We start from the raw sequence: 22,530 nt of genomic DNA, 5'->3' as shown, positions 1-22,530 counted from the left end.
AGCCCTGTTCACACCTCCTCCCCCGTTGTAAATAACATCTGACACAATTATGGTTGGGCGCATGCAGCTCCTGGGTGGGATGCTAGTAGCAGCTTGCCATGCCTGCTGCGTAGCACCGAGCCGGGCTCCCATGGCAGCCTGTTCCCTCCAGCACATGTGCTGAGGAGCCTGGTTTCCTCCCTGCCCCGTTCGGGGTGAGGTTCAGGGCTCTGGCTGTGCAGCTGGCTTCCTCGAGAAAGGCTGATGGAGCTCTGCAGGCAGAGGATGGGGCCATCAAGGGGTTTCTTGTATAGGGCTGCAGCATTGCAGTGCCCCAGCATTCCCATTATAGAATGGTTCGGGTTGGACCTTAAAGATCATCCAATTTCCATCCCCCTGCCATTTACATCTTTACGTCTTTAGGTGCAGTGTTCCCTGTTTCATCCCGATGCCCTTCATGTGTACCAAACCCTGCTCACCTTCAGGCCCTTGCAGCCACTCCGTTCCCATCCTGCTCGTGCATCTAAGGGCAAATACTCCCTCTGCAGCAGCAGACAGATGGTGCCAGGCTGGTCAGGAGCTCTATACACGGGGACAGACTTGCTTCCAAGCTAGCCAGGAGTGATGTACGTGTGGGTTTGCCAGTCTTTTAGCTACCAGACAGCTCAGGTTCATGCTGTGTCAGTCACTGGCAGCAGAACCAGTGGCTCTTGAAGCAAGTGAAGGCTTTGCTGTGCCTGTGTTGGAAGCCCGAGCATCACCTCAGTCACTTGGGGCAGCTCTGATGAAGGCAGTGCTGAGGATTAAGTTCCTCTCATGATTCTTCAGGCTTTGCCAGTGTGGGTGAGACTGTAGGTGCCTTTGCCCCAGCTGCGATGGCTGGGGGCTGGCGTGTCTTAGTGTGAATGTAGCTACTGAAAACAGAGGCATATGTGTTTCTGGAGGAGTGTTTGACACTCCGTGGGGTGTTTCACATCCACAACTGACTCCTGCAGCCTCGCTGGGGCCGGGGGGTGCAGGGCAGCACCCTGCCAAGCTGGGTCAGGCACCCCAAGCACGGAGGGAGAGCTCCGACGTGCTGCTGAGTGCAAGTGGAAATGGCTTCAATCTGTGTTTTGACTGATGGGTCTTTTCAGGAAATTTCTGAGAATAACAGTTCTAAAAATGGCTGCTTCTTTCCACTGATATTTCCTGGAAAAGGCTGCAGTTAATTTTAAACCACTGTCCTTTTCCCTTTTCAAGTGGAAATGGCTCTGGGCTTGTCCTCGAGGCTAAAGTCATTCTCTCTGTGCTAGCCTAGGTCGCATGGAGGGGAGGGACAGTGTGCCACTGCTCTGACCACCTCTTGCAGGACCCATTGGTCTTCCAGGGCTGCAGAATTTAGGGTGTTGGGGGCACTCTGTGCACATGTCTGCTTTCCCCATGGCAAGGAATGAGCATCTCTTCCTGACTCACTTCACAATGATGTTCTTTGTCGGTGACTCCTGGCCCGTCCCCAGCACACAAGTCAAGTCATTCCTTTGCCCAGCCCCAGGCCCTGTTTGCCGGGGTCAGGAAGGATATACTGAGCTGGTTATCACACCCCAGCTGCAAGGATCCAGCCCTGTGCATGGGGATGGGCAGCTCCTGCCTCATCCGGAGGGAGCTGGCACCCTTTGGGCAGGCAGCCCCTTGGTGTCGGGCAGAGCCTGGCTTCCCCTGTGGCTCTCAGGCAGGTTTGCTGCTTCGGGTGGGAATTTGTCATTAACTTTTATACCTTCCCCTGTAAACCATCTACCCTTTTTTATGATGTCATGAGGGATTCCTTAATTTTGCAGCTGCTTCCTGGTTACGTCAGAGAAGAGCCTCCCGTCCTAGAGCCCAGCGCTGCAGTCCAGGCCGGCTGGAAACAAATGAAGTGTTGAATATCTAATGGCTTCCACAGGGAGAGCTGCTCCATCCTCCCCAGGCCCCCGGCATTCCTCACCTCCTAGGCCTCCCTCCTTCCCTCCCTTGGACAAGACGGGGGTTTCAGCACAGAGCAGAGGGAGCTCCAGCTCCTGGGCGGCCCCGGCTGCTTTGAGCACACGTGCAGCAAGTGCTGCCGGCTCTGGGTGCTGCAGCAGAGATCCCCCTCACCCCGGGGTCTTCCTGCTTCTCCATGGGGACAGGTTGGAGTGGAGAGGTGGATTAGGGCCGTCCAGATTGCTCTGGGAGGGATTCAGCCCTGTGTGCTGCAGGTGGTGCTGTCCAGCTCAGCCACAGGGTACCAGGAGGCCAGCACAACCCTTGGCCTTCGAAGGATGCCCAGAGAAGCTGTGGCTGCCCCATCCCTGGCAGTGCTCAAGGCCAGGTTGGACAGAGGGGCTTGGAGCAAGCTGCTCCAGTGGAAGGGGTCCCTGCCCATGGCAGGTTCCAACCTGGAACTGGATGCTCCAGCTCAAGGATTCTATGACTCTGTCTGCAAATTCAGTCAAGGAGCATCTTTCCAGGAACGATACCCATCATTCCCAGGCCCTTTGCAGGGTATTAAGCAGACCTGAGCGAGTGTCTCCCTGTTCCCAGGCTCTTTTGGGGGCACATGAGTGCGTGTGTGACTCACTGGGAATGGAGAACCAGGAGTGCCCATGACTCACAGCTCCTCTGCAAGGGAATGTCAGGGACATGCCCCACAGTTGTGAGCATCCCCCTCGTTTTCCTGCTTTGTATTCCCGTTGGTTTTGTGCTGTTTTCACCACAGGGAGGCTGGACCGGGTGGGAGCAGCTCCTCACCCTCTTCCTGCAGACAGCCCCATGCCACTGGGCTGCCCTGCACCCTGGCAGCGCTGTGTCTGGCAGGGAGTGACTCACAGCGAAAGCAAGCACTCGGTGTGTCTGAGCAGTCAGAGAGCAAAGGGGCTGTGCTCAGGTGGTGTCAGCTCAGGGGGGAGCAGCTTCTGTCTCCTGCCCCGCAGGGCAGCACTGACTGGGTGACTCAGTTGTCTGGGCTGTGAGCTGCTGACACATCACCCTCAGGCACAGCTCGCCCTAAGGATTGCAGTCACCGAGCATCTCCACCTCCTGCATCCCCTGCCCGGCCCCTTATATCCCCCTTGGGACTGTGTCTGGAGACCTGTTTGTTGCTTTGATGGTTCTTATGGTCCCTTACCATGTCTGCAGGGAAGGTGGGTTCAGCTGATGGAGCAAAGCACATCCCTGCTGCTCTCTCTGCCTGCTCTGGGGCCACCTGCTGCCGGCACTGCTCCAGGCTTCCCGGCCTGGAGCATCAGCTCAGGTTAGGATGGAAACACTCACTGGACTCCTCCTGACCCTTGGCTGGAGCAGCCCACTTGCCTGAATCAAAGGAATCAGGCCTCCTTAGAGACTCTAACGCTTGTTGGCTGGTGTTTAACAGCGAAAGACTGAGCACTCCTTGTGTTGTGTTAGCTGGGATGGATGGAGGAGCGCGTCTGCTGCTTGCTTGTCAGCTCAGGGGTTGCTGGGGCTGGCTTCCACTGCTGCCCACAGCGTGCTTGGAGCAGAGCAGCTGGGAACCCTCACGTGTAGCCCCCTATCCCATCCCCGTGAGTACCCCCTGCCTGAGGCCACGTGGCCTGTCCTTGCCCTGATTGTCCCTCGCAGGATTTCCTTCAGCACATGGCACCGGAGAAGCTTCCTCCAGCAACCCCTTCTCCTCGGAGGCGGCCGTCCCTTTGCATCGCCGGCTCTTTTTCCCATTCCCATTTCCTGTGCCTGGTTGCGTTGCCCTAAGAGAGGTTTGGCATTGCTGTTTTGCACACCCTAGTGGGAGAGGGGATGTGTTTATCACTTTTCCTGGAGATTATCTGTTTAAGCACTCTCTGACAGTTACAATAACAAGGGCAGCGCGTTGTGTTTCCCAGCAAAAGGACACTGGCTGCTGAAAGATGTATAGCACTAATTAGAAATACATAACATCCGGCCACATGGCAGCCTTCTCCCGGCCGCTCCATTTCCTGAGCTCAGACGACTTTGACGACAGTTGGTTTATGTTTTCCATGGATATAACGTGCTCAGAGAAGCACCAGTTTCTCCCCGTTACAGAAAAGTCTCTTTTCTCTCTTGTCTCTTTCTCTTCCCCCCCTCCCAAGCACCTTTTTCCCTGTGATATTTAGGGCTGCAGAAAGCCTGGGTCAGAGCTGAGCTCGCAGCCCCTGAGTGGATGCAGCTGAAAGCCCAGGTAGATGCTTGCAGAGGGCGCTGCAGCAGGCTCTGTGCAGAGGAAACTGCCTCCTGGGAGCCAAACTGCGTGTTCTGAGCAAACCAGGACCCAGCTGGAGGGGGGAAAAACTCCTCTTTCCTACATGCAGAGAAACAGGAGGACTCTGCTGCAGCTCAGAGGGGTTTCTGAGCATCAGCAAACCCACCCATCCCTGGTTCCCAGCTGCTTTTCCTCTGTGCTCGCAGTCCGATGCTCAGCAACTTCCAGCTTTTCCATCCCATCCCCTCTCCCTCCTTTCATTCTTGGCCTGTGCTTCAGAGCACATAGCACATCGGAAGAAGCTGGGTCCCATCTCCAGCTTGCAGCAAGCAGCAGTACTAGCACAAGGACATACATTTGGAGGTCCCCACGTGCTGGATGGGAGCAGGGCTGTTGTTAGGTGTAAGGAAGATGGAGCATGCTCAGGGAGGTGAAACCTTAGAAGGTTTTAGCTGCTGCAGTGAATTCCTGTTGAATATGGAAAAACTGCTGTGTTTCAGATGTTTATAGCTTGGCCAAGTGCAGACAGGGCAGGAAAACTCTTTGCTAAAAGGGTTATCCTGCAGCAAAGTCGCAGATCCCCTCTCCAGGATTTGCAGTTCCTAGATTAGCTCAAGGAGAAGGCTGTAAGTGGGGTGTTGCAAACACAAGGGCAAGGGGAAGGCACTGTCCTCTTTCCTTGCCTCATTCTCACAAGTAGCCGAACTCTTCTGGCTATAGACTTCCAGAAGAATTCAGGCTGAGACAAGCACCCAGCATGGAAACTTCAGCTCCCATAGTTAAAGCCTGAGCCAACTGGAAAAGGGTCTTACGAGTGGCTTGTGTCAGGCAGGCTTCATAACACGATGCTCAAAGCTCTGCCTGCAAAAGACAGAGCTCATGTCCAGCATCTGGAGCCCTGACATCTGCAGGGGGGTTGCAGATGCTCTCACTTATTCTTCTGGTGCAGAAAGACAGGTCTTGGAGGCAAATTCAAGCCTATAAAGTGTGGGGTAACGCGCATCACCCAGCCTGTTGTTTCAGGTTGATGACATTCCTCCTTTAACACGCTCTGCCTGCTCCTTTCTAGCCCTGTGCAGTGTTGCATGTACCTCAGGAGTGGTTGATGGGGGGCTACAAGTGACCAAGGAACAGATCCACCCTAAGAATGCTCCCTGCTGGGACCACAGCGTGGTTCCATGGGCTCTATTTGGTCCAGGAGGTGGTGATGCAGCACATGAGGGTAAGGGCTCACCCCAAGTCAGTCTTAGCTGCAAGTCCCAAAGCTCTGAGCTTACACTGTGGTTTAACAGCAGTTATTTAGGTACTGGTGCCTCCTCTCCCCCCCACCCCAGCACTTTTGATGGCGATGGCACTGCTGAAAGGTGACATTTGTAACTCCAACAAGCTGCGTGCTCCGGTTCACAGGGTGGCTGCGCAGGCGGGAGCTGGGAGGTGATGTGGTGACAGGAGCTGTTGAGCTGATGCTGGTGTTAACAGGACGTGTCTGCCCCATTGCAAGGAGAGAAGGTGGAGGGGGAACATGTTGTGGTTGGTGGTGTGCACAGCCTGGTGTAGTGATGGATAGCTTCCTGTGGAGTAGCACTTCTCTGCGTGGCACCTGCTTTTCTATGGGATCCCTCTCTGTTCTCTGCGCTGTCCCCTGACTGTGCAGCATCAATGGTGGGAATAAAGGAGGGATTTCTGATGGCAGCGGGGTCTCAGGGTTGGAAGGGGCAGCTTTAGCTGATGGGATGCCAGCGATGCCACCTGAACGTGTCTCTGGTACCAAGCTTTTGGTGACTGTCTATGGGGACAGGGTATGGTTCTGCTTCTCCTGCACCCTCTGTGGATATGGGGAAATGACAGGCTTTGCCCTGACCTGGGTGGCCAGGATCTCTCTGCCTGCTGTTGTTAGTGGTGTCCCCAGGTTATACAAGTGCTGTTCAGCTGCAGGGACAGGAGTCATCCAAGTGTCACTCCAACCTCCAAGAGCATCCCTTTCCACGTAGTTCATGTCTTAATGCGTTGTGCACGACCAGCTCAGCTCAGAGGTTAAAATGCCCCATTACAATGCTCCACATGAGTTTTGTTGCTCCAACCCCCCTTTCAGCACATCTGTTTTAGTGCCAGTGTGGGCTCAAACACGTTGTCCTGTGGGTGATGGACCTTGCTGTGGGTGCTGAGAGCTCATTTCCTTACTGCCCATCACCCAAAACACTCCACAAGCTCTGTCTAAACACCCCAATGTCATGAGCCCTTTGCTCATACCCTCACCTTGACTTGCCTCCTGTGGCAGCCTGGGCTCTGCCATCCCATAGCAATTGTGACCACTGGCTCCAGGCTCCCAGCTCCATGAAATCCAAGGCTCCCGCCTCCCAAGGAACGTGGTGAAAGGCACAAAGAGAAAGTTTCTCTTGATTTATGGCTCTTTCCTCTTTGTCCTATGATTAAGCTCTTAAGAGCTGTTGCTGGCAGGGCTGGTGGATGTTCAGGGGTCTTGAACAAGCACCCACTGGGATGCTTGTCCTTCCCTGGTTAAGCTGGGGGACCCCCCTTGGGATGAGGCTTGGCCGGTGGGGGAGTTTGATGTAATTTAATGATGAGATGACAACATCCACAGCAGCTGAGCTGGCACCATGAGGAAACTACCTTGAACTGGGTGTCTCGTTCCTCTCACCTGCACATGGGCATCTTTCCAGGTTGTACAATGCTGAGCATCCTGTGGTACATGAAAGCACCGTGGCTTTGTGCAAACTGGGTGTGAGCTGGTGGGGATGTGGTTCGTGCGTGTAGCAAGAGGAGCTGTTTGGAGGTGAGGCTGTAGTGTGGGTCATTCATGGCTGTAGCTGTGACAGCTCATGTGCAAGGAACGTTTTTACTCTCTTCTGGTGGTTTAATGTTGTTTGGGAGCTCGTAGCCTGCAAGAGGAGCTGCTGGGGGCAGTGGGAAGGGCTGAGGTGCTGGTTCCAAGCCTGGACGTGGCCACTGCAGAGCATTGCCTCAGCACTTGTACTTGATCTCTGAACTACATCAGTGTTTATGACCTTATAACAGCCTTCCAATACCTAAAGGGGCTATAAGAAACCTGGAGAGGGGCTTTGGACAAGGGATGTAGGGACAGGCCAAGGGGAATGGCTTGAACCTGCCCGAGGGGAGACTGAGCTGAGCTCTTAGGCAGAAGCTCTTCCCTGTGAGGGTGCTGAGGCGCTGGCACAGGGTGCCCAGAGAAGCTGTGGCTGCCCCATCCCTGGCAGTGCTCAAGGCCAGGTTGGACACAGGGGCTTGGAGCAAGCTGCTCCAGTGGAAGGGGTCCCTGCCCGTGGCAGGGGTTGGGAATGGATGAGCTTTAAGGTCCCTTCACCCCAAACCATTCCATGATCTCGCCGTAGCACGGGAAGAGGGCGCATGGGGCAGACAACTGTAATTTCTTGCACTGGACTGTGGCCAGAGCACTGGGACTGACACTCGTAATTGTGGGAAAGGCCTCATGAAAGAGATTTACTGTCCCACAGTGGTCACATCTTGAGTTTTATGTTTCCTCCAAGAGCCGACAGCCCCTGCAGTACGGCACTTCCTACCAGTGCTCTGCAGCACCACCTCAGCCCTGCCTCTGGGAGCCCTTGCTCACTATTAAGTGCCTTGGTGCCACCCTGGGTTACCCTCAGTGGGCTCCCCACTGGGTGGTGAAATCACTGCCAGCTGTAAGAACTGCCCCAAATCTGCCTACAGATCTTCTTCCCTTTTTTCCCTGTGTTTTCTAGGTGGTTTTTAGCTTTTTCCTGCTTGTTTTTAACCTCCCACCCCGTTGCTCTGCAATAATTCGCACTTAAAACCCCACTGTTTGTTCTCTGCACCTCAGACGTTCCGCTAGCCCTGGGAGCAACGGGGTCTCAGTGTCTTGCTTTAGTTCTCTCACCCTTTGCCCCAAACCCCCTGGCCTGCCACATCACAGGACTCCTGCTTCCAACACCTTCTCCTTGTTCTCCTTCCCCATCCCTGTGCTGCAGCTTTACTCACACAGCACCCGTTTAGGTGTTTGCATTCCCTGCATCCCTCCAGGGAAGCCCCCAGGCAGCTGCTCTCAAAGGAGGATGTGAACTGGGGGGCAGAGGGGATTTGGAGGGCAGAGGCTGCCCCTAAGGCTTTAAAGCTGCTTGTGAGCAGGCAGCACGGTGCCTGGGCAAGCATGGGCAGCCTGGCATGCCCAGGGGCTCTTGGCCTGGGTAAGTGGAACCAGCTCCAGGCAGTTCCCCCAATCCAGCTCCCTGCTGCTCTCAGCAGCCTCAGAAGTGGTTTCTGGCTGGGTGTAGATGTGCTGGGGGGGGATTTGCTCTCACTCCCAGCTCTGTTTGGAAGAGCTGTGGTCGTGTGGCATCTACTTGAGTAACAGCTTCAATTAAACTCTCTTGACAAGCTGTTGTGTGACTGGTGAACTAATGGGAGGAGCCCCCTCCTCAAGTGCTGAGGTTCAGACTCCAGCAGGGACAGAGATCAAACATGCACCTAATTACCCTTTTAACCCTTAAACATAGCCCCCTCCTTCAGGGGGAAGGCAGCAGCTTCTGTGCTGGGATCCCCCAGTGTCAGCTTGGACCAGGCTGGCTCAGCCCATGGAGTGGGTCAGGTATGATGTGGGCAGTGGGATTGCAGCTTCTTCCCATTCCAGAGCTACTCATCGCCTGTTTTATCCTCTATATGGAGCAATTGGGTTGAGGGTGGGAGTGAGGTGGCAATCACCCATCCCTGCTCCATGCGGGATGCAGAAAGGGAGGCTGCAAAGGAGAAGGAAGATGGAGCATCCGACCTGCTCCCCTCTGAACCCCCTCTCTGTCTCCTAGAGTGTGTCTCTGAAGACTGCCGCTCTGTCATCCAGGAACAGGCCACAGCCCTGGGGCTCTCCATGTTTGCACTCTTGGTGAGGAGATGCACCAGCCTGCTGAGGGAATGCATGCCAGGTAAGGGGTTCTGTGCAGGAACCAGCCAGGCAGCTGCCTGTGAAGCAGCCTGGTGGGGTTCAGCCCCTTCATCCCTTCCCCTCTCCTTGTGTTCTCCCCGAGCATTCCAAGTTCTGCCCAGTTTACAGCTGGATCATCTGGCAGGAAAACTGATGTGTGTGCCCACACAGAAACATTTGGAATAAAGGGGTTGATTTAAGGCGTGCTTTCAGCCAGCCTTCCCAAAAGTGGGACCTCAGAATCCTCCCTCTGTGAGGATTCTGCGGAGGATTCCCCACTGCCCTCTATAAAAGAGATCCCAGTTTCCCCCCCTGGCTCGTCTGTTTAGGGAGAACAGATCTGTCTTTGTGCTTGCTGTGGGTTGTGGCTGTTCCCTTGTGCATCCAAGGCTGGGATGCTGGGATCAGTGTTGTGCATCCCCAGTCCCTGCCCGAGCCTGGCTCCTGGCTGCATTGAGCTTCCTCAGCTCTCACATCTTGTATTTGCAGTTCAGCCACAAGACGTGGAGCAGGAGGATGAGGAGGACGACATCAAGGTCTCTGCCTTGCCCCAGGACCTGAAGGAGCTGCTCCCCAGTGTGAAGGTCTGGTCGGACTGGATGCTCGGGCACCCGGACACATGGAATCCTCCTCCGATCTCTCTGGAGCTCCCCAAACAGTACGTGCATCCTCTGCTCTGTCTTCTGGTGCCTGTTCTCTCCTTGTGCCACCTTCCCCCTTTGCTCGTGCTGTGGCACTCTGCCCTGAGCCCCCAGGACAGGCTCACTGCACTGCACTGTTTGGGAGGGAATTGGCACCTTTGGTGACAATTCCTTCTTCAATGATGCTTGAATGGGGCTGAAGTGTCTCTGAGGGGGCCTGGTGGGTGCCCTTTGCTTCTGTGTGTTAGGAGATGTCCTGTTTTTACCTTCAGCTTAGGATGTGCATCTGCTTCTGTTGGGATACATCTCCTTTACGTGCCCTGAAAGTAGGCAGGACCTTCCCCTCGACAAGAGGGAAGTCCATTTCCAGCATAAGCACTTTGTTGCCTTTTGACTGAATGAGGCCAACCTTGGTCAGCCTGTCTGCCCCTGGAGCTCCAAAAGTGGCCTCCCTTCAGCTTCAGAACCAGCTTGTCTCCACCTCTACACCACACAGAAGGGTTAATCTTCCCAACTGGCTCATTCCAGCCCATTAGTCCATAATGCGGACTAGGCAATTTGCATATTTTTGGACAGAAACTCAAGCGAAGGGGCCAAGTATGGAGTATGCAAAAGAGTGTCTGAGCATGCTCCGTAGCTGCTTTCCCGCAGGATTTTCCATCTGCCTCCGGTACTCCGGATCCAGAGCTTGAAATCACGTCTTATTGTTAATCCAAAGAAGCCAGAACCCAGGGTGATGGGAAAGGCGCATTAAGAGTAATCCAGCAAAGTGGCTTAACCATTAATGGGTCCCCGCTCCGTGCGTCAGGTCCAGTCCCGCTCTCCCGGTTTATTGCCTCTTACTCCAGTTCTTTTTCATTTGGCTGAGGAAATGGAAATCTCACACAGGAAGTTCTGGGCCTCATTTTGTGGAGATGGAGTCTGTTTTCTGTTTGTCGGCTGCTCGGTGTGGGACCGCTGCCTGCTCATGTGAACTGCTGCCCATCTTTGGGCAGGAACTCCAACTGGGATCCGTCACGTGAAGCCGCCTGCACCAATCCCCCCCATTCCCTGCGCAGGGAGACGCCGCCGAGCCCTTGGCGACGGGGCAGCCAAGATGGAATTTGTGATGGGCTTCGGCACAGCCAGCGCTCGGCGCCTGCCTCCCCCCTCCTGCAGGGCATGGGGCTGTGGCCCTATGGATCAGGTGCCGGCTCTTTGCGTGTCCCATGGGGTGGGAGAAGAAGGTGGTGGTAGGGGAGCAGCAGGCATGGGTTGGGGGGCTCTACTCCACAAGGTTTGCTTGGTGGAGGAATGAGGGTCTACTCTTGTAGCAGAGGCCAAGCTGCTTCCCTGTCTTGCCTTCTCCATGGAGAAGGAGCAAGCAGCCCCTCTTATCCCACTGTGTCCTTACTCGAGGGCATGGGCATCCTTCCTCACGTTTGCTCCCATCCCATCCCGGTGCTCTTTGGCTCTGTCTTATCCATGGTGCTCTTTCAGCCCTGACCTCTCATGGGGATGGGTGTTAGCGGTCCAGGACTCTGGAACAGCAGTGGCTGAGCTTCCCTGGATGTGTGTAGTGATGAACAGCAGGGAACCAGCTCCGCTCTTGGGCATGACCTGGGATTTACAGCATTTTCCCTGGAGGCAGGAAAGGAAAAAGGAGCACTGGGCTAGTGTTTCAGCTCTCTGTTGACACAAGGCTGCTGTCTGGCCTGGGGCTGTGCAGTAACCAGGTAGAGTCACCGAGTCCTGGGGTTTAGATAGGAGCAGTTTCAAAGGAGTTTGGAAGTAAAACATGGGTCAGAGCAGCAGGCGTGGTGGACTAAGCCAAGGTTTGTGGGCAGGCTGAGCTCAGGAACAGAGGGAACATGCAAGGAGCGAGCACTGATGCCAAGTTGCAGGGCTAAGTGGCCTGTGCTGTTTCCCACATGGCGATGGGACGTGCCGCAAGGTCCCCATCAGTAGAGAAGCTGCTTGGACACACTGAAACTGCCTCCCAGTGCTCCACAGCCATCACTTTCATTGACAACACAGAAAAAGGGACAGTAAACCACCCCGAAGCACAGAAGCACCCTGCAAGGATGCCATGAACGTGCTCAAGGTGCTGGAAAACCCAGGCCCTGTACCCACCTGGCAGCCCCACTTAGAGCAACAAAGACCTGGCCCAGAGCTTGCATCAAAGTGCAGCTCATCCGGGGCCAGCACCAGTGCCAGGATGACGGCCTGGGCTGGGGGCCAGCGGGGCAGCTTGTCAAGACTCCACCAGCGCCTGCATCCCGCGCCGCACATCCCAAGGCCTCCGCGCTCACCGTGTTCGGGATCACTCCTCCTTTAGAAGGAGGGAGGTTGGGGGGGGGACATTGAGAACGTTTAAACTCAGCCCAGCTGTGGCAGTTGGTTTATTGCTTTCAGCTGGTACTTGAACCCGGGTCCTTGGTCTTGGAGTCTTTCCCAGGTTTAATCCCCGGAGCTTTCTCTGCAGCTGTATGACACTGCGCTGACCCCGAATGAGGATAGGAAAATAGAACCCGTGCCAAGCCAGAGTCTCTTTTTCATTTGGAGTCTGGCTGTCTGCCCATGACCAGGGTTACATAATGGGAAACATAGCTGGGGCTCTGGAGAGCCCGCGTTTCACCACGCTGCCCAGACCTTCGCGTTCTGATGCTATATATCTTCCTAATTGTAGCTCGGATGCATTTATCACACTGCTGGATTTGAGTCCTTGCACTGAAAGAAAAAGGAGGAGAAGTGCAAAAGCCCACACCAAATTCCTCAGCTCGGTGCTTTCCCCCTTTGCATGGAGGTGGAGGGAAAGGTGTAAGGGGTGAGAGGTGCTGAAACCCACCATGCAGGAGTGGGCTCTGTGGAGGCTGCATCCTCCGGGTCCTTCTCATGGCAGGGGTTTGGCAATGGGCTCCAGCTCTTGACAGGCATCTTCTTGCTACCTGGGGGCTCGGTGGTTCCAAATCCAACCCGAATGAGAAGCTACAGCTTTCCCTAAAACCACTCTCCTTGGTCTAAAGTGCTCATCCAGCATGGGTCACTGCGTTGTGATGTGTTTTCAAGCCAGAGGGCTATAGAGAGGTGACAGCCTGCCTGGGGTTGGAACTAGATGATCTTTAAGGTCCCTTCCTACCCTAACCATTCTGTGATCCCTCTCTTGGGGCTGCTCTGTGTATTGGAGCGGTGATTTTGGGATAGGGGCTCAGTGAGTTTTCCATTGCTCTTTCCTCAAGTGTTTCCAGATTAGGAGCTAAACCTGACCGTGGACATCTCTCCTCAGCGCAGCAGTGTCCCGTGGCTCAGGGACTGTGTGTTGCCAGGTCTTCTAGCAGCCAGCAGCAGTCACTTCTGTATCTTACAAGTCATTTATATCTGCATGTTTCATGGCAAACGCTGCATTGAGGTCTGAGCAGTTCAAAGCGGTTGCACTAACGTGTCACTGGGTTGGAGAAGTGCATTTGGGACCAACTTTCCCCTGGAGTCATCTGTGGAGATGAGGGTGTAAAAAGCAGGAAGCCTTGGGGAGAGGGGAGCAGGGTGGATCCCCTTAGGCGGAGATATTAGCAGCAGATGGGGTGAAAGGCAGATCTCCAAGTGAATCCATCTCCTTTTGGGACATATGGCTGGGAAGAGGGCTGGGCAGGGGACAGCAAAAGCTTCTCCTCGCTCTGCTATGTTGCTGCAGTGAGTCCATGGCTAAGTGAAGCGCAAGAGTCGATGGGGAAGCCACTGGCTAGACAGACACAGTGCTGCAGGGCTGACCCTGGCAGATCCGTGCTCCTTCCATGCTGAGGCGAAGGAAGGGCCTCTCGGTTTGTGGAGAGCTGTCTGCAAGCATTTAAAAATGGTTAATTTAAACCAAGTATTCAATGAAATCCAAAAGCTCGGAGCGCATTCTGGAGCTTACCTTCCCAGAGAGATGTGCCAGATCGCTCTCATCACATCGCTCCTGCAGGGAAGTGTCACTGAGATGGCAGCTCCCACTGGGAGAGATGGACAGAGTCTCGGACAGGGGTGCCAAGACCTTGTTGGAGTTTGCTGGAGACTAAATGGAAAATCCCTTTTGCGGATCTCAGCTTTCATTAGCAGTGCTGGCCACCGCGGTGTGCCTATGGAGACATCAAAGTGAGCATTCCGAGGTGGCTCCGTAGTGTAAACCTGGCTGAGAATGGAGGTAGCATTGACTGAAGCAGAAGCCAAGACTCTCTGTGGAGAGGGGGCTGTGGCAGAGCAGAAGCTGGTTGGGAGGAGACTGCACCTTTCTGCAGAGAGCATCCCTCTGACTCCAAAGGCAGGTTCCCAGGAGAGGAATGGGTTTGTGGATGCCTGGGGGGGGGCAAAGGGACTGTGTGCAAGGCAGACTGGGGGAATCACTGATGCCATGGGGCAGAGGGGCTGTGATCACCTCATCCCTGCTCTGGGCAATTGTGAGTCCAGGACATGGCTGGTGGGAAGAGCTCCCACTGCCAGGCCCTTTTGTTCCTTGCAGAGGAATCACAGAATCATGGAATGGTTTGGGTTGGAAGGGACCTTAAAGTTCATCCAGTTCCAACCCCTGCCACGGGCAGGGACCCCTTCCACTGGAGCAGCTTGCTCCAAGCCCCTGTGTCCAACCTGGCCTTGAGCACTGCCAGGGATGGGGCAGCCACAGCTTCTCTGGGCACCCTGTGCCAGCGCCTCAGCACCCTCACAGGGAAGAGCTTCCTAAAACAGGAGCTGCTTTTAGTCCACCTTCCCCTGGGCCAGGAGAGAGGAAGCCTCAGGCTGGAGGGATGCAGAGCACTTTGTACAGGGTGGGCACTGGTGCTGCCTCGCACCGGGAGCTGGTGTGTCCATATTGCAGCGATCCCGAGGTGTTTTCCATCTGCCCGGCAGCGCGGCTCTCAGAGGCCAGGGAACACAATGCAGGGCTTCTTCTGCTCGGCGCTTTCCGGGTTTGTTCTGCAGCTGTGGAGCTGGACTGTTAGTGTTTAAACAAGCTGGTATTACACAGGAAATGGCCACCTCCACAGGCCCCCGCAGGCCTGGAACATGGGGTCATTGTGCTTGATATTAATCACCAGGCAGCCCCCGGTGAAGATGCCTTGTGCCACGTAACGCCCGTGGGGATGCGGTGAGCATCGGTGTCACATCCTCTCCGTGCCTTCTGCCTTGGGATGATTCACACCCACGGTGGGCATCACCTTCACCAGGAGCCATCCGAAGGCAGAGCTGTGCTGTGACCACACACTTGCGCTGCCTGGCCGGGCTGTGTCCTGTCGGCGTGCAGCTGGGCTGCGCTCGCCCTGACAGCTACATTAAACCTGGAATCCTGAGGCAATAAAAAAGAAATTAACTCTTATTTTTTTTCCTGTCCTGCTAGAATAAGTGAATGGAAATGTGTCTGTGGGGAAGGGAATGAACCCCCCGCTCCGAGGAGAGACCTCGCGCTAACCCCCTGCTCGCTTCCTTGGTTAAAAGCTCTGGGAGCCTCATCCCCGTACCTGGGAGCTGCGTGCCTGGGCTCAATGTCAGTAATACAGGGCCTCCCTCCGCAGAGGGATGCTGAAGCCGTGGCACTGTGTGGATACAGCGATTCCAGGCACCTGGACCTGCCTTGGCTTTTGCAGAGAGGCTCCGGTGAGGTGACATAAGCCAGAACTGCGTGGAGGTGGCCACAGTGTTATCCTGGGAAGGAGCCTGACAGCACTCCCGAGTGTTGTGCGACCTTCCAGGGCAAGTGTGTGTCCCAGCAGGAGATCCATGGGGCTGCACAGTGTCAGGATGAGCTCTTAGCCCTCGCTGCCTTTGCCGGTGGGTGGCAGCTGGTAAATGATCTCAGTGGTGCCGGCGCTGGGAGATGCACTGCAGAGGAGGAGCTGCATCCAAAGGGAAGGCAGGGAATTGTCAGACCTGCTCTCTGCAGTGCTGCCTCTGCATCACGGGAGCAGAAATGCCAACACCTTCGTCTTTGTTGGCTTTCTGAAGGGGTGCTGCACGTGAGAGGATGCTCGGGGCTGTGTTGCAGTGAGATGGTACCTGGGAGTCTGTGCTTTCACTGAAGCAGGGTGGAAACGTAGCACATCCAGAATGACAAATGTGGCAAGGCACTGGGAAGCTGGAGGGAGCTGGGGATGAAGGGGATAAAGTGACAGGGACTGCTGTGGTGCTCAGGAGGTGGCGAGGGGCTGCAGTGCTGCAGTGGGGGGAGAGGAGAGGGCCCACAGGGCTGTGGGCTGCAGGGGTGTTAGCATCAGCTCAGTGACTGTTCGCATGGCATCTTTCTGCCTTTGGCTTCATGTGGGCTGCTCCTTCACCCCTGTCCTGCTGTGGATCCCAGCATCCCACTGCTACCCTCTGCCTCCCTCACACCCTCACTGGTCATCTCCATCCCCTGCCTCCAGCTCTGTTTCTTAGGGAATACCTGCGAGATCTCTTCAGTGTGTTGCTTTCCTTTCTCCTCCACTGTCTCAGCCCTCTGGGAGCATCCTCTGCATCTCTGCCTGTCCCCAACACCCCAGTGTTCCTGTTCCCTGTGGCTGCAGCCACTCTCCCCGTACCTCTCCCCCGCTGATGCCTCTGCACCTCCTTCATCCAAGCCGGTGCTGGGGCCCCACCAGTGCTATGTGACCGGCCGCAGGCAGCCAAGCCCAGTTGCCAGCAGGGCACTGGGGGAGGGCTGAGCCTCCCAAGCCCTGTGCATCTCCCATGGGCAGAGCTCGCCTTGGAGGTGGCCCAGAGCAGCCCTATCACATCCGGTGCTTGTCTCTGCAGCCAGGGCTGGAGGATAAACTATCAGGGCTGTGGGGCAGTGGATCATTCCTCTTATTATTTTCTTCTTTTGCAGATAGGGGTCGTGGAAAGTTCAGTTCCTTTTAACCCTCGAAGCTCTGTTTATTTTCCAGCTGGTAGCACAAACGCAGCGTTTCCCATTACATCACAAAGGGCCTCGGACAGATCCCTGCACCAAAAAAAAAAGAGAAGAAGAAGAAGAAGTAGAAGAAACGTGTTGCAACTGTTTATTTTTTTCCATATTTAAACATTTCTGACAGCCAGACCTGGCTGAGCCAAGCGATGGAGCTTTGTGAATGAACCCAGCTCCTGGTGTCTGTGACCAGAGGGCCCTCGCATCCTCTTGCAGCAGTGCAAGGCTGGGGCTGGCTTAGGGATGCGGGCGACTCTGCGGTACATGTGTGCTGATTACGTGCCGGGCTTTGATTAATGGCTCCTCATTCTGCCTGGCTCCCAGGACGCTCTTGAAAACAAGATGTTTCATTTCAGTGTGCTTTGCTGGTACATTGATTCCCGTAAATAACCCAGTGCAGACTCTGTCCACCTGGAGCAGTTCAAAGAGCAGGGGGCCTCCCTCCAGCCCTGCGCTGCCTTGGGCTGCACCGGTCACTGCTGCGCTCCTGGTGATGCTGTGCTTTTTGGGTGCCCCAGAGGGATGGAGGAGCAGCCCTCCTTAATGCCAGCAGAAGCAAGCACATCAGACCCACTTTACCCTGTTTCATGCTTTCAGTCCAGTTAATGCACTAAAAAACTCTATCTGAGTGCTTTTAGAAATGCAGTGTAATAGAATCACAGATGGTTTGGGTTGGAAGGGTCTTAAAGCTCATCCAGTTCCAACCCTCTGCCGTGAGTAGGGACACCTTTGCTGCAGCAGGTTCCTCCAAGCCCCATCCAGCTGCATTGCTCTGTGCTTGTTCCCTGCTTCCCCCATGCTCGCCCTCCCTGGGGTGCTGAGTGCTCCCCAGAGTGTGCTCAGTGATGGGGATGTGTGATGGGATGCGGTCCAGGGCTGCTGGTGGCCTCACATTCCCATTCTGGGAAGGTGATGCACCACAAAGGCAGCTCTGCAGGTCGGTTGTCAGTGTTGAAACTGTGGCCAGAAGCAAAGGCTGGCTTCTTCCCACTGGGGCTGGGGTTTAACAAGGAAAATCTCCATGCTTTAGGGCACACGGATGCAGCAGCATGAAGGAGAGGGGTGCCCTAGGCTGGGCCGGAACCCCTGGGCTGGGTTGGACCCCCCCCTCCAGACACCTCTTTTGCCCCACAGCAGCGTGGCTGCTTGCTCTGTCCTCCCAGCAGCCTTAACATTGAGCAACAGCATCAGTTCTCCCATCTGGAATGAGCCGGGTTCCCGCTGGCACTGCACGGGGAAGCCGCTTCCCGCGCATGTGCCGGCTCGGGAGCGGGCAGGAGTGGGCAGAACAGTGGGAAGAGTGAGATCCTGGGAGCTGTTCCCTATCCAGGGGGGTGGAGGCAGGACCACGGGGTGGTCGGTGTCATGGGCTGCAAGCCCCGGTGGGTTCGGTGCCAGCGCAGCTGCGGCCGGAGCCCTCCCAGTGGGGTAGGTCGGTGGTGGTGATGGCTGTGCCTCGCCTCACCTCTCTGGTATTCACTGCAGCATTGCAGGCAACTCCCAGTGCATTCCAGCCCGGAATTGCTCACGTCTCTCCTCGTTCTCCCAGGGTCTCAGTAGATGTGTGGGCGACGCTGGCTGACTTCTGTAACATACTGACCACAGTGAATCAGTCGGAGGTGCCCTTGTACAAGGACCCAGATGACGACCTTGCCCTGCTAAGCCTGGAAGAGGATCGGCTGCTCTCGGGCTTCATCCCCCTGCTGGTCGCCCCCCAGGAGCCCTGCTACGTGGAGAGGACCTCGGACAAGGTCAGCACTAGGCCAAACATCCCCCCTTCGATTCCTCCACAGACTTTTATTCTTGGGAAGTTTTCTGTGCAAACGGAACACGATTAAGTCATTGAGAAGGGTGTTAAGGGAAAATATCGACCTTTCAGCCGCTGACATCCAGCTCTGTGTCATGAAAACCCCTCTCGACTTCCTCTGGTGTGTGTGTGCTCGCTGGCATGTTGTATATACGATCATTTCCTCACTTGTTTAAATAGTGCAGCTTGTGTTGGCAGTGCTCTCAGTGCACTCCAAATGGTTTGCATCATGCTTAAAGCACCCTCCCCCTCCCCCCGGCCACAAAACTCTGCCTTAGGAAGGCAGCCAGCACTTTTTTCCCTTCTCTAAAGAGGAGAGTGATAAATAGGTGACTAGAGAGAAGCAGACACCATGTGTTAACGTACAAAAGGCTTTTAGGAATATGAAGCATTCCCCACTGCCTGCTCTCTATTTTCCTTTCTTTGCTCTAGGAGCCCATTCGAGCCTGAACTTTCCTTTGGCTGTTTGTTTTTAGACTCATGAAATCAGTTCCCTTGTTGAGGTGGGGTTTGGGGGCTGCTCTCTGCCACCACCTGGCCAGAAGGGACCTGGGGGCTGCACTTGGATAACGTGTCTGAACCTGAGAGGAGGAACAGGGCCAGGGTGGGGGGAAGGATGGAAGAGGCACAATGGCATTTGTTTTGCACTCCCTTGGAGGCACAGCAGGATAAGAGTGGCTCTCAACAGTTTCCTGCTTGGAGGCAGGAACGCTGCTCATCTGGGAAGAGCTTTCCCAAGAGGTCGGTGCTCCAAGAGGAGATGCAGAGGCTGGTTTCAGTGGAGAGCCTGTGTGTGATGGTGGTAATGTGCCTTCCCGTGTGCCACTTCTGAAATGACAGTGAGGAATCCAGGACCTTTCCCACAGAGGGACCCAGGAGATGTGGATTCCTGCTCCACTTCTCTCTCTGCCCTTGGAAAAATGGATTTTGGGGGCTCTATTTGAAGGGGTTAAACCAATGTGGTTGCCATTCCTGCCCTCGGTTTGCCCGGTGTGTGTTGTGTCCTCACCGGGCTTCTGGGGACAGCCCCAGTGCCCCATTATCTACACAGGGACTCTTTCCCCAGCAGCCACAAACCAGAGCCCAAACAGGCAAATGAAGGGGCTGAGCAGCTTCTTCTGGTGCCCCATAACTTGTGGGAAAGGGTCGGTATTCCCTGGATTCTGCCTCTTGTAACCACACACTGGTTTATTCGGAGTGCCATCTACCTGCCCTGCCGGGCACTTGCACTCATCTTTGTAAGAGGAGAGCCATGACCCTGTCCTGTAGCTACACCTGAGCTTCCAAGCTGGGTTTTCTCTCTGTCCTGGTTCCCTTTGGTTCTGGTGCTTTAGAAAGGAACTCCAGCATTCCTGGCAGGAGCTGGTGCCCTTCACAGCTCAGCAGCAGGCACCCGAGCATCCGCGCAGTGGTACAAGCTCAGCTCTGCTGGAAAGGAAACACAGATCCCAAAGAGAATGAGCCAGGCCTGGCTGTGTCTGCCCCCTTTTCCCTTCCTTTTCCATTTCCTTTCCCTTCTCTTTTTTCTTTTCCCTTTTCCCTTTTCCCTTCCCTTTCTTCACTTCTGTGTCTCTTGTTTGGTTTGAAAGCAGCTGACTTTGGAGCCATGATCCCACCCAGCAGCCTGGGGTGTTGTTGGCACACATCCGAGCCCCTGTTGTGTCCCAGTTGTGTTGTGCCGCCTTCTGGTCTCTGCCTTGTGCACCAAACACATCTCGTGGAGGTAGACAGAGGAACCCACTGGTACCAGCACTCCCCAGGGCACACTGAGCAGGAGCAATGGGTTCTGCAAGGTCTCTTCTCAACACAGTCTGATGAAACAGCAGATATGGGTATTCGCTGTGCAGAGGACACGTAGGAGGATTAAGGGGATGCCAGTGAGACAGAGCAGGGATCTCACAAACCTGACTTCCAAGAAGGGACTGGAAGATCTGTTTAGTCAAAGAGGCTGGGTAAAGTGCAGTGAGCTGTTGCAGAGAGGAGCAGAACAAACTGACCTCCAACTCCATGCTGAAAAGCACAGGAAGGAATGGACATAATTGCAGCAAAAGCTGGACTTCAGGGAAGGCTTCACACTTTGGGTAGTTAAGCACTTGAAAGCAGCCTCCTTAGTGACTCTGCAGGGTCTCTTCAGCCTTGGAGATGTTTCAAAGCAGGTCGATGGCTCTCTCAGGTATAACTTGAGTGGAGGTGAACACCTTGGCCAAGGAGGCACGGTGACATCTTTGGATGCTCCTACACCATTTGTTCTGATGGGACTGGGGTGGCAGTGGTGTCACTGCAGTCAAATGATGACTTTGTTTCACTAAGGTATTAATGCAGTGAATGATGTGAAGCCCCCAGAAGAGGGCTGTTGTAGGAAGCAGTGCAGCCCAAACCAGTGAGGTGTGACAGAGGGGCCTTTCACAAAGGACTGTGGGCAGGATACAAAAAGGCCCTTCCCTGCCACAAAGCCCCAGTCCAACTTGTCTGGGGATCCCCGTGTGTGGTCCCAAGGGCACCATCTGCTCCCTGCCCTCCTGTTGGCTTGCAGAACCCAGATAAACCTGACTCCTCAGTGGATGCATCTCGGGGCCGTTTGTAGTGTTTGCTGTGTCCATGCCGAAGTGGCTCTGGGAAGCATGCTTTGGGACCTTTCCTATCACTTGCATGGCTAGGAAGGGATGGTTGGCTTTTTACTGCAAGGATAATACCTCACCTTGCTCGCTGATGCTCCGAATCCTTATCCCATGCTTTTGCACCATAGTTTTTTAATGAATTTGTAATGTTTTGGAGGAGCAGAATCTGTTGGAAGGGAAGACTTTAACCTGCCCGAGGGGAGACTGAGCTGAGCTCTTAGGCAGAAGCTCTTCCCTGTGAGGGTGCTGAGGCGCTGGCACAGGGTGCCCAGAGAAGCTGTGGCTGCCCCATCCCTGGCAGTGTTCAAGGCCAGGTTGGACACAGGGGCTTGGAGCAAGCTGCTCCAGTGGAAGGGGTCCTTGCCCGTGGCAGGGGTTGGAGGTGGATTTAAGGTCCCTTCCAACCCAAACCATTCCATGATCCTATGACAACTGGAAAGCATTGGGCTCAAAGTGGCGTTAGGTTATTTGCTCTACCAAGAGGATGCTTTGTAACCTCTATAGGACAAACGCTGTGCTTCCCTGTTCTCTCTGTTCTCCACGTCCCATTTAGCAGAATGAGTGCAGTGTTCAGCCAGAGTTTCTGAGCATTTGGCCTGGCTCTTATTTTGAGTGTGAATGTTCTGACTCCGTTTGTTGCCATGAAGCTGCGCGTTCAGATTCCTGCTGGAGCCAGTGTGACACTGAGAGCTTCCCATCGTCTCCTGCACTGTCATTGAAGCTGTAACCAACAAAAGCTGGCTCCGGGGTGAGCATAACTTGGTGATGTTTTCCTGGGCGTATGTTGGGCAGATAGCCATTGCAGCTTGTGTGATGGAACACCATTGAAAGTACCAGTCAACACCAAACTATGCAGCCTGGTGCCTGAGCTGTCAGACTGTGTCTGCAGCATTTGCAGCCGAAGGAGATGCTGCCAGGACCACACTCACCCAGGACTGCACCCGAGGCAAGAGCAGGGAGCACCATAGAGTGGTTTGGGTTGGAAGGGACCTTAAGATCATCCAGTTCCAACCGCCTGCCGTGGACAGGGAAACCTCACACTAGAACATGTCACCCAAGGCTCTGTCCAACCTGGCCTTGAACACTGCCAGGGATGGGGCATTTACCAGTTCTTTGGGCCACCTGTGCCAGAGCCTCACCACCATCACAGTAAAGAACTTCTGCCTTATATCTAACATGGACTTCCCTTTTTCAGTTTGAACCCATCACCTCTTGTCCTATCACTACAGTCCCTGATGGAGAGTCCTTCTCCAGCATCCTTGTAGCCCCCTTTAGACACACTGGAAGCTGCTCTGAGGTCTCCACAAAGCTTCTTTTCTCCAGGCTGTACATCCCCAGTGTTCTCAGCCTGCCTCTGGCGCCTGATCATCCTGGTGGCCTCCTCTTGGCTTGCTCCAACAGTTCCATGTCCTCCTTGGTTGTGTGCGCCAGAACTGCTCCAGGTGGGATCTCACAAGAGCAG

General features: G+C 54.9%; 1 protein-coding gene across 3 annotated transcripts in view; it reads left to right on the top strand.

The window, feature by feature from the left end:
- The window catches only part of SMG6 (SMG6 nonsense mediated mRNA decay factor), a 106,073-nt gene that overhangs the window by 43,978 nt on the left and 39,565 nt on the right, over positions 1-22,530 (top strand). For all 3 annotated transcript variants that reach the window (XM_061363407.1, XM_061363406.1, XM_061363405.1), the window contains exons 11-13: positions 8,998-9,114; positions 9,603-9,771; positions 18,193-18,394. In XM_061363407.1, the coding sequence (XP_061219391.1) occupies positions 8,998-9,114; positions 9,603-9,771; positions 18,193-18,394 (488 nt within the window). The remainder of the gene's footprint in view (positions 1-8,997; positions 9,115-9,602; positions 9,772-18,192; positions 18,395-22,530) is intronic.

The sequence above is a fragment of the Neopsephotus bourkii genome, unplaced genomic scaffold, assembly GCF_033783945.1.
Source record: "Neopsephotus bourkii isolate Nb327-2 ecotype Australia unplaced genomic scaffold, CSIRO-AGI_Nbou_v1 NB_1154, whole genome shotgun sequence".
Lineage (NCBI taxonomy): Eukaryota > Metazoa > Chordata > Aves > Psittaciformes > Psittacidae > Neopsephotus > Neopsephotus bourkii.
This window is presented reverse-complemented; position numbering and strand designations above follow the sequence as displayed.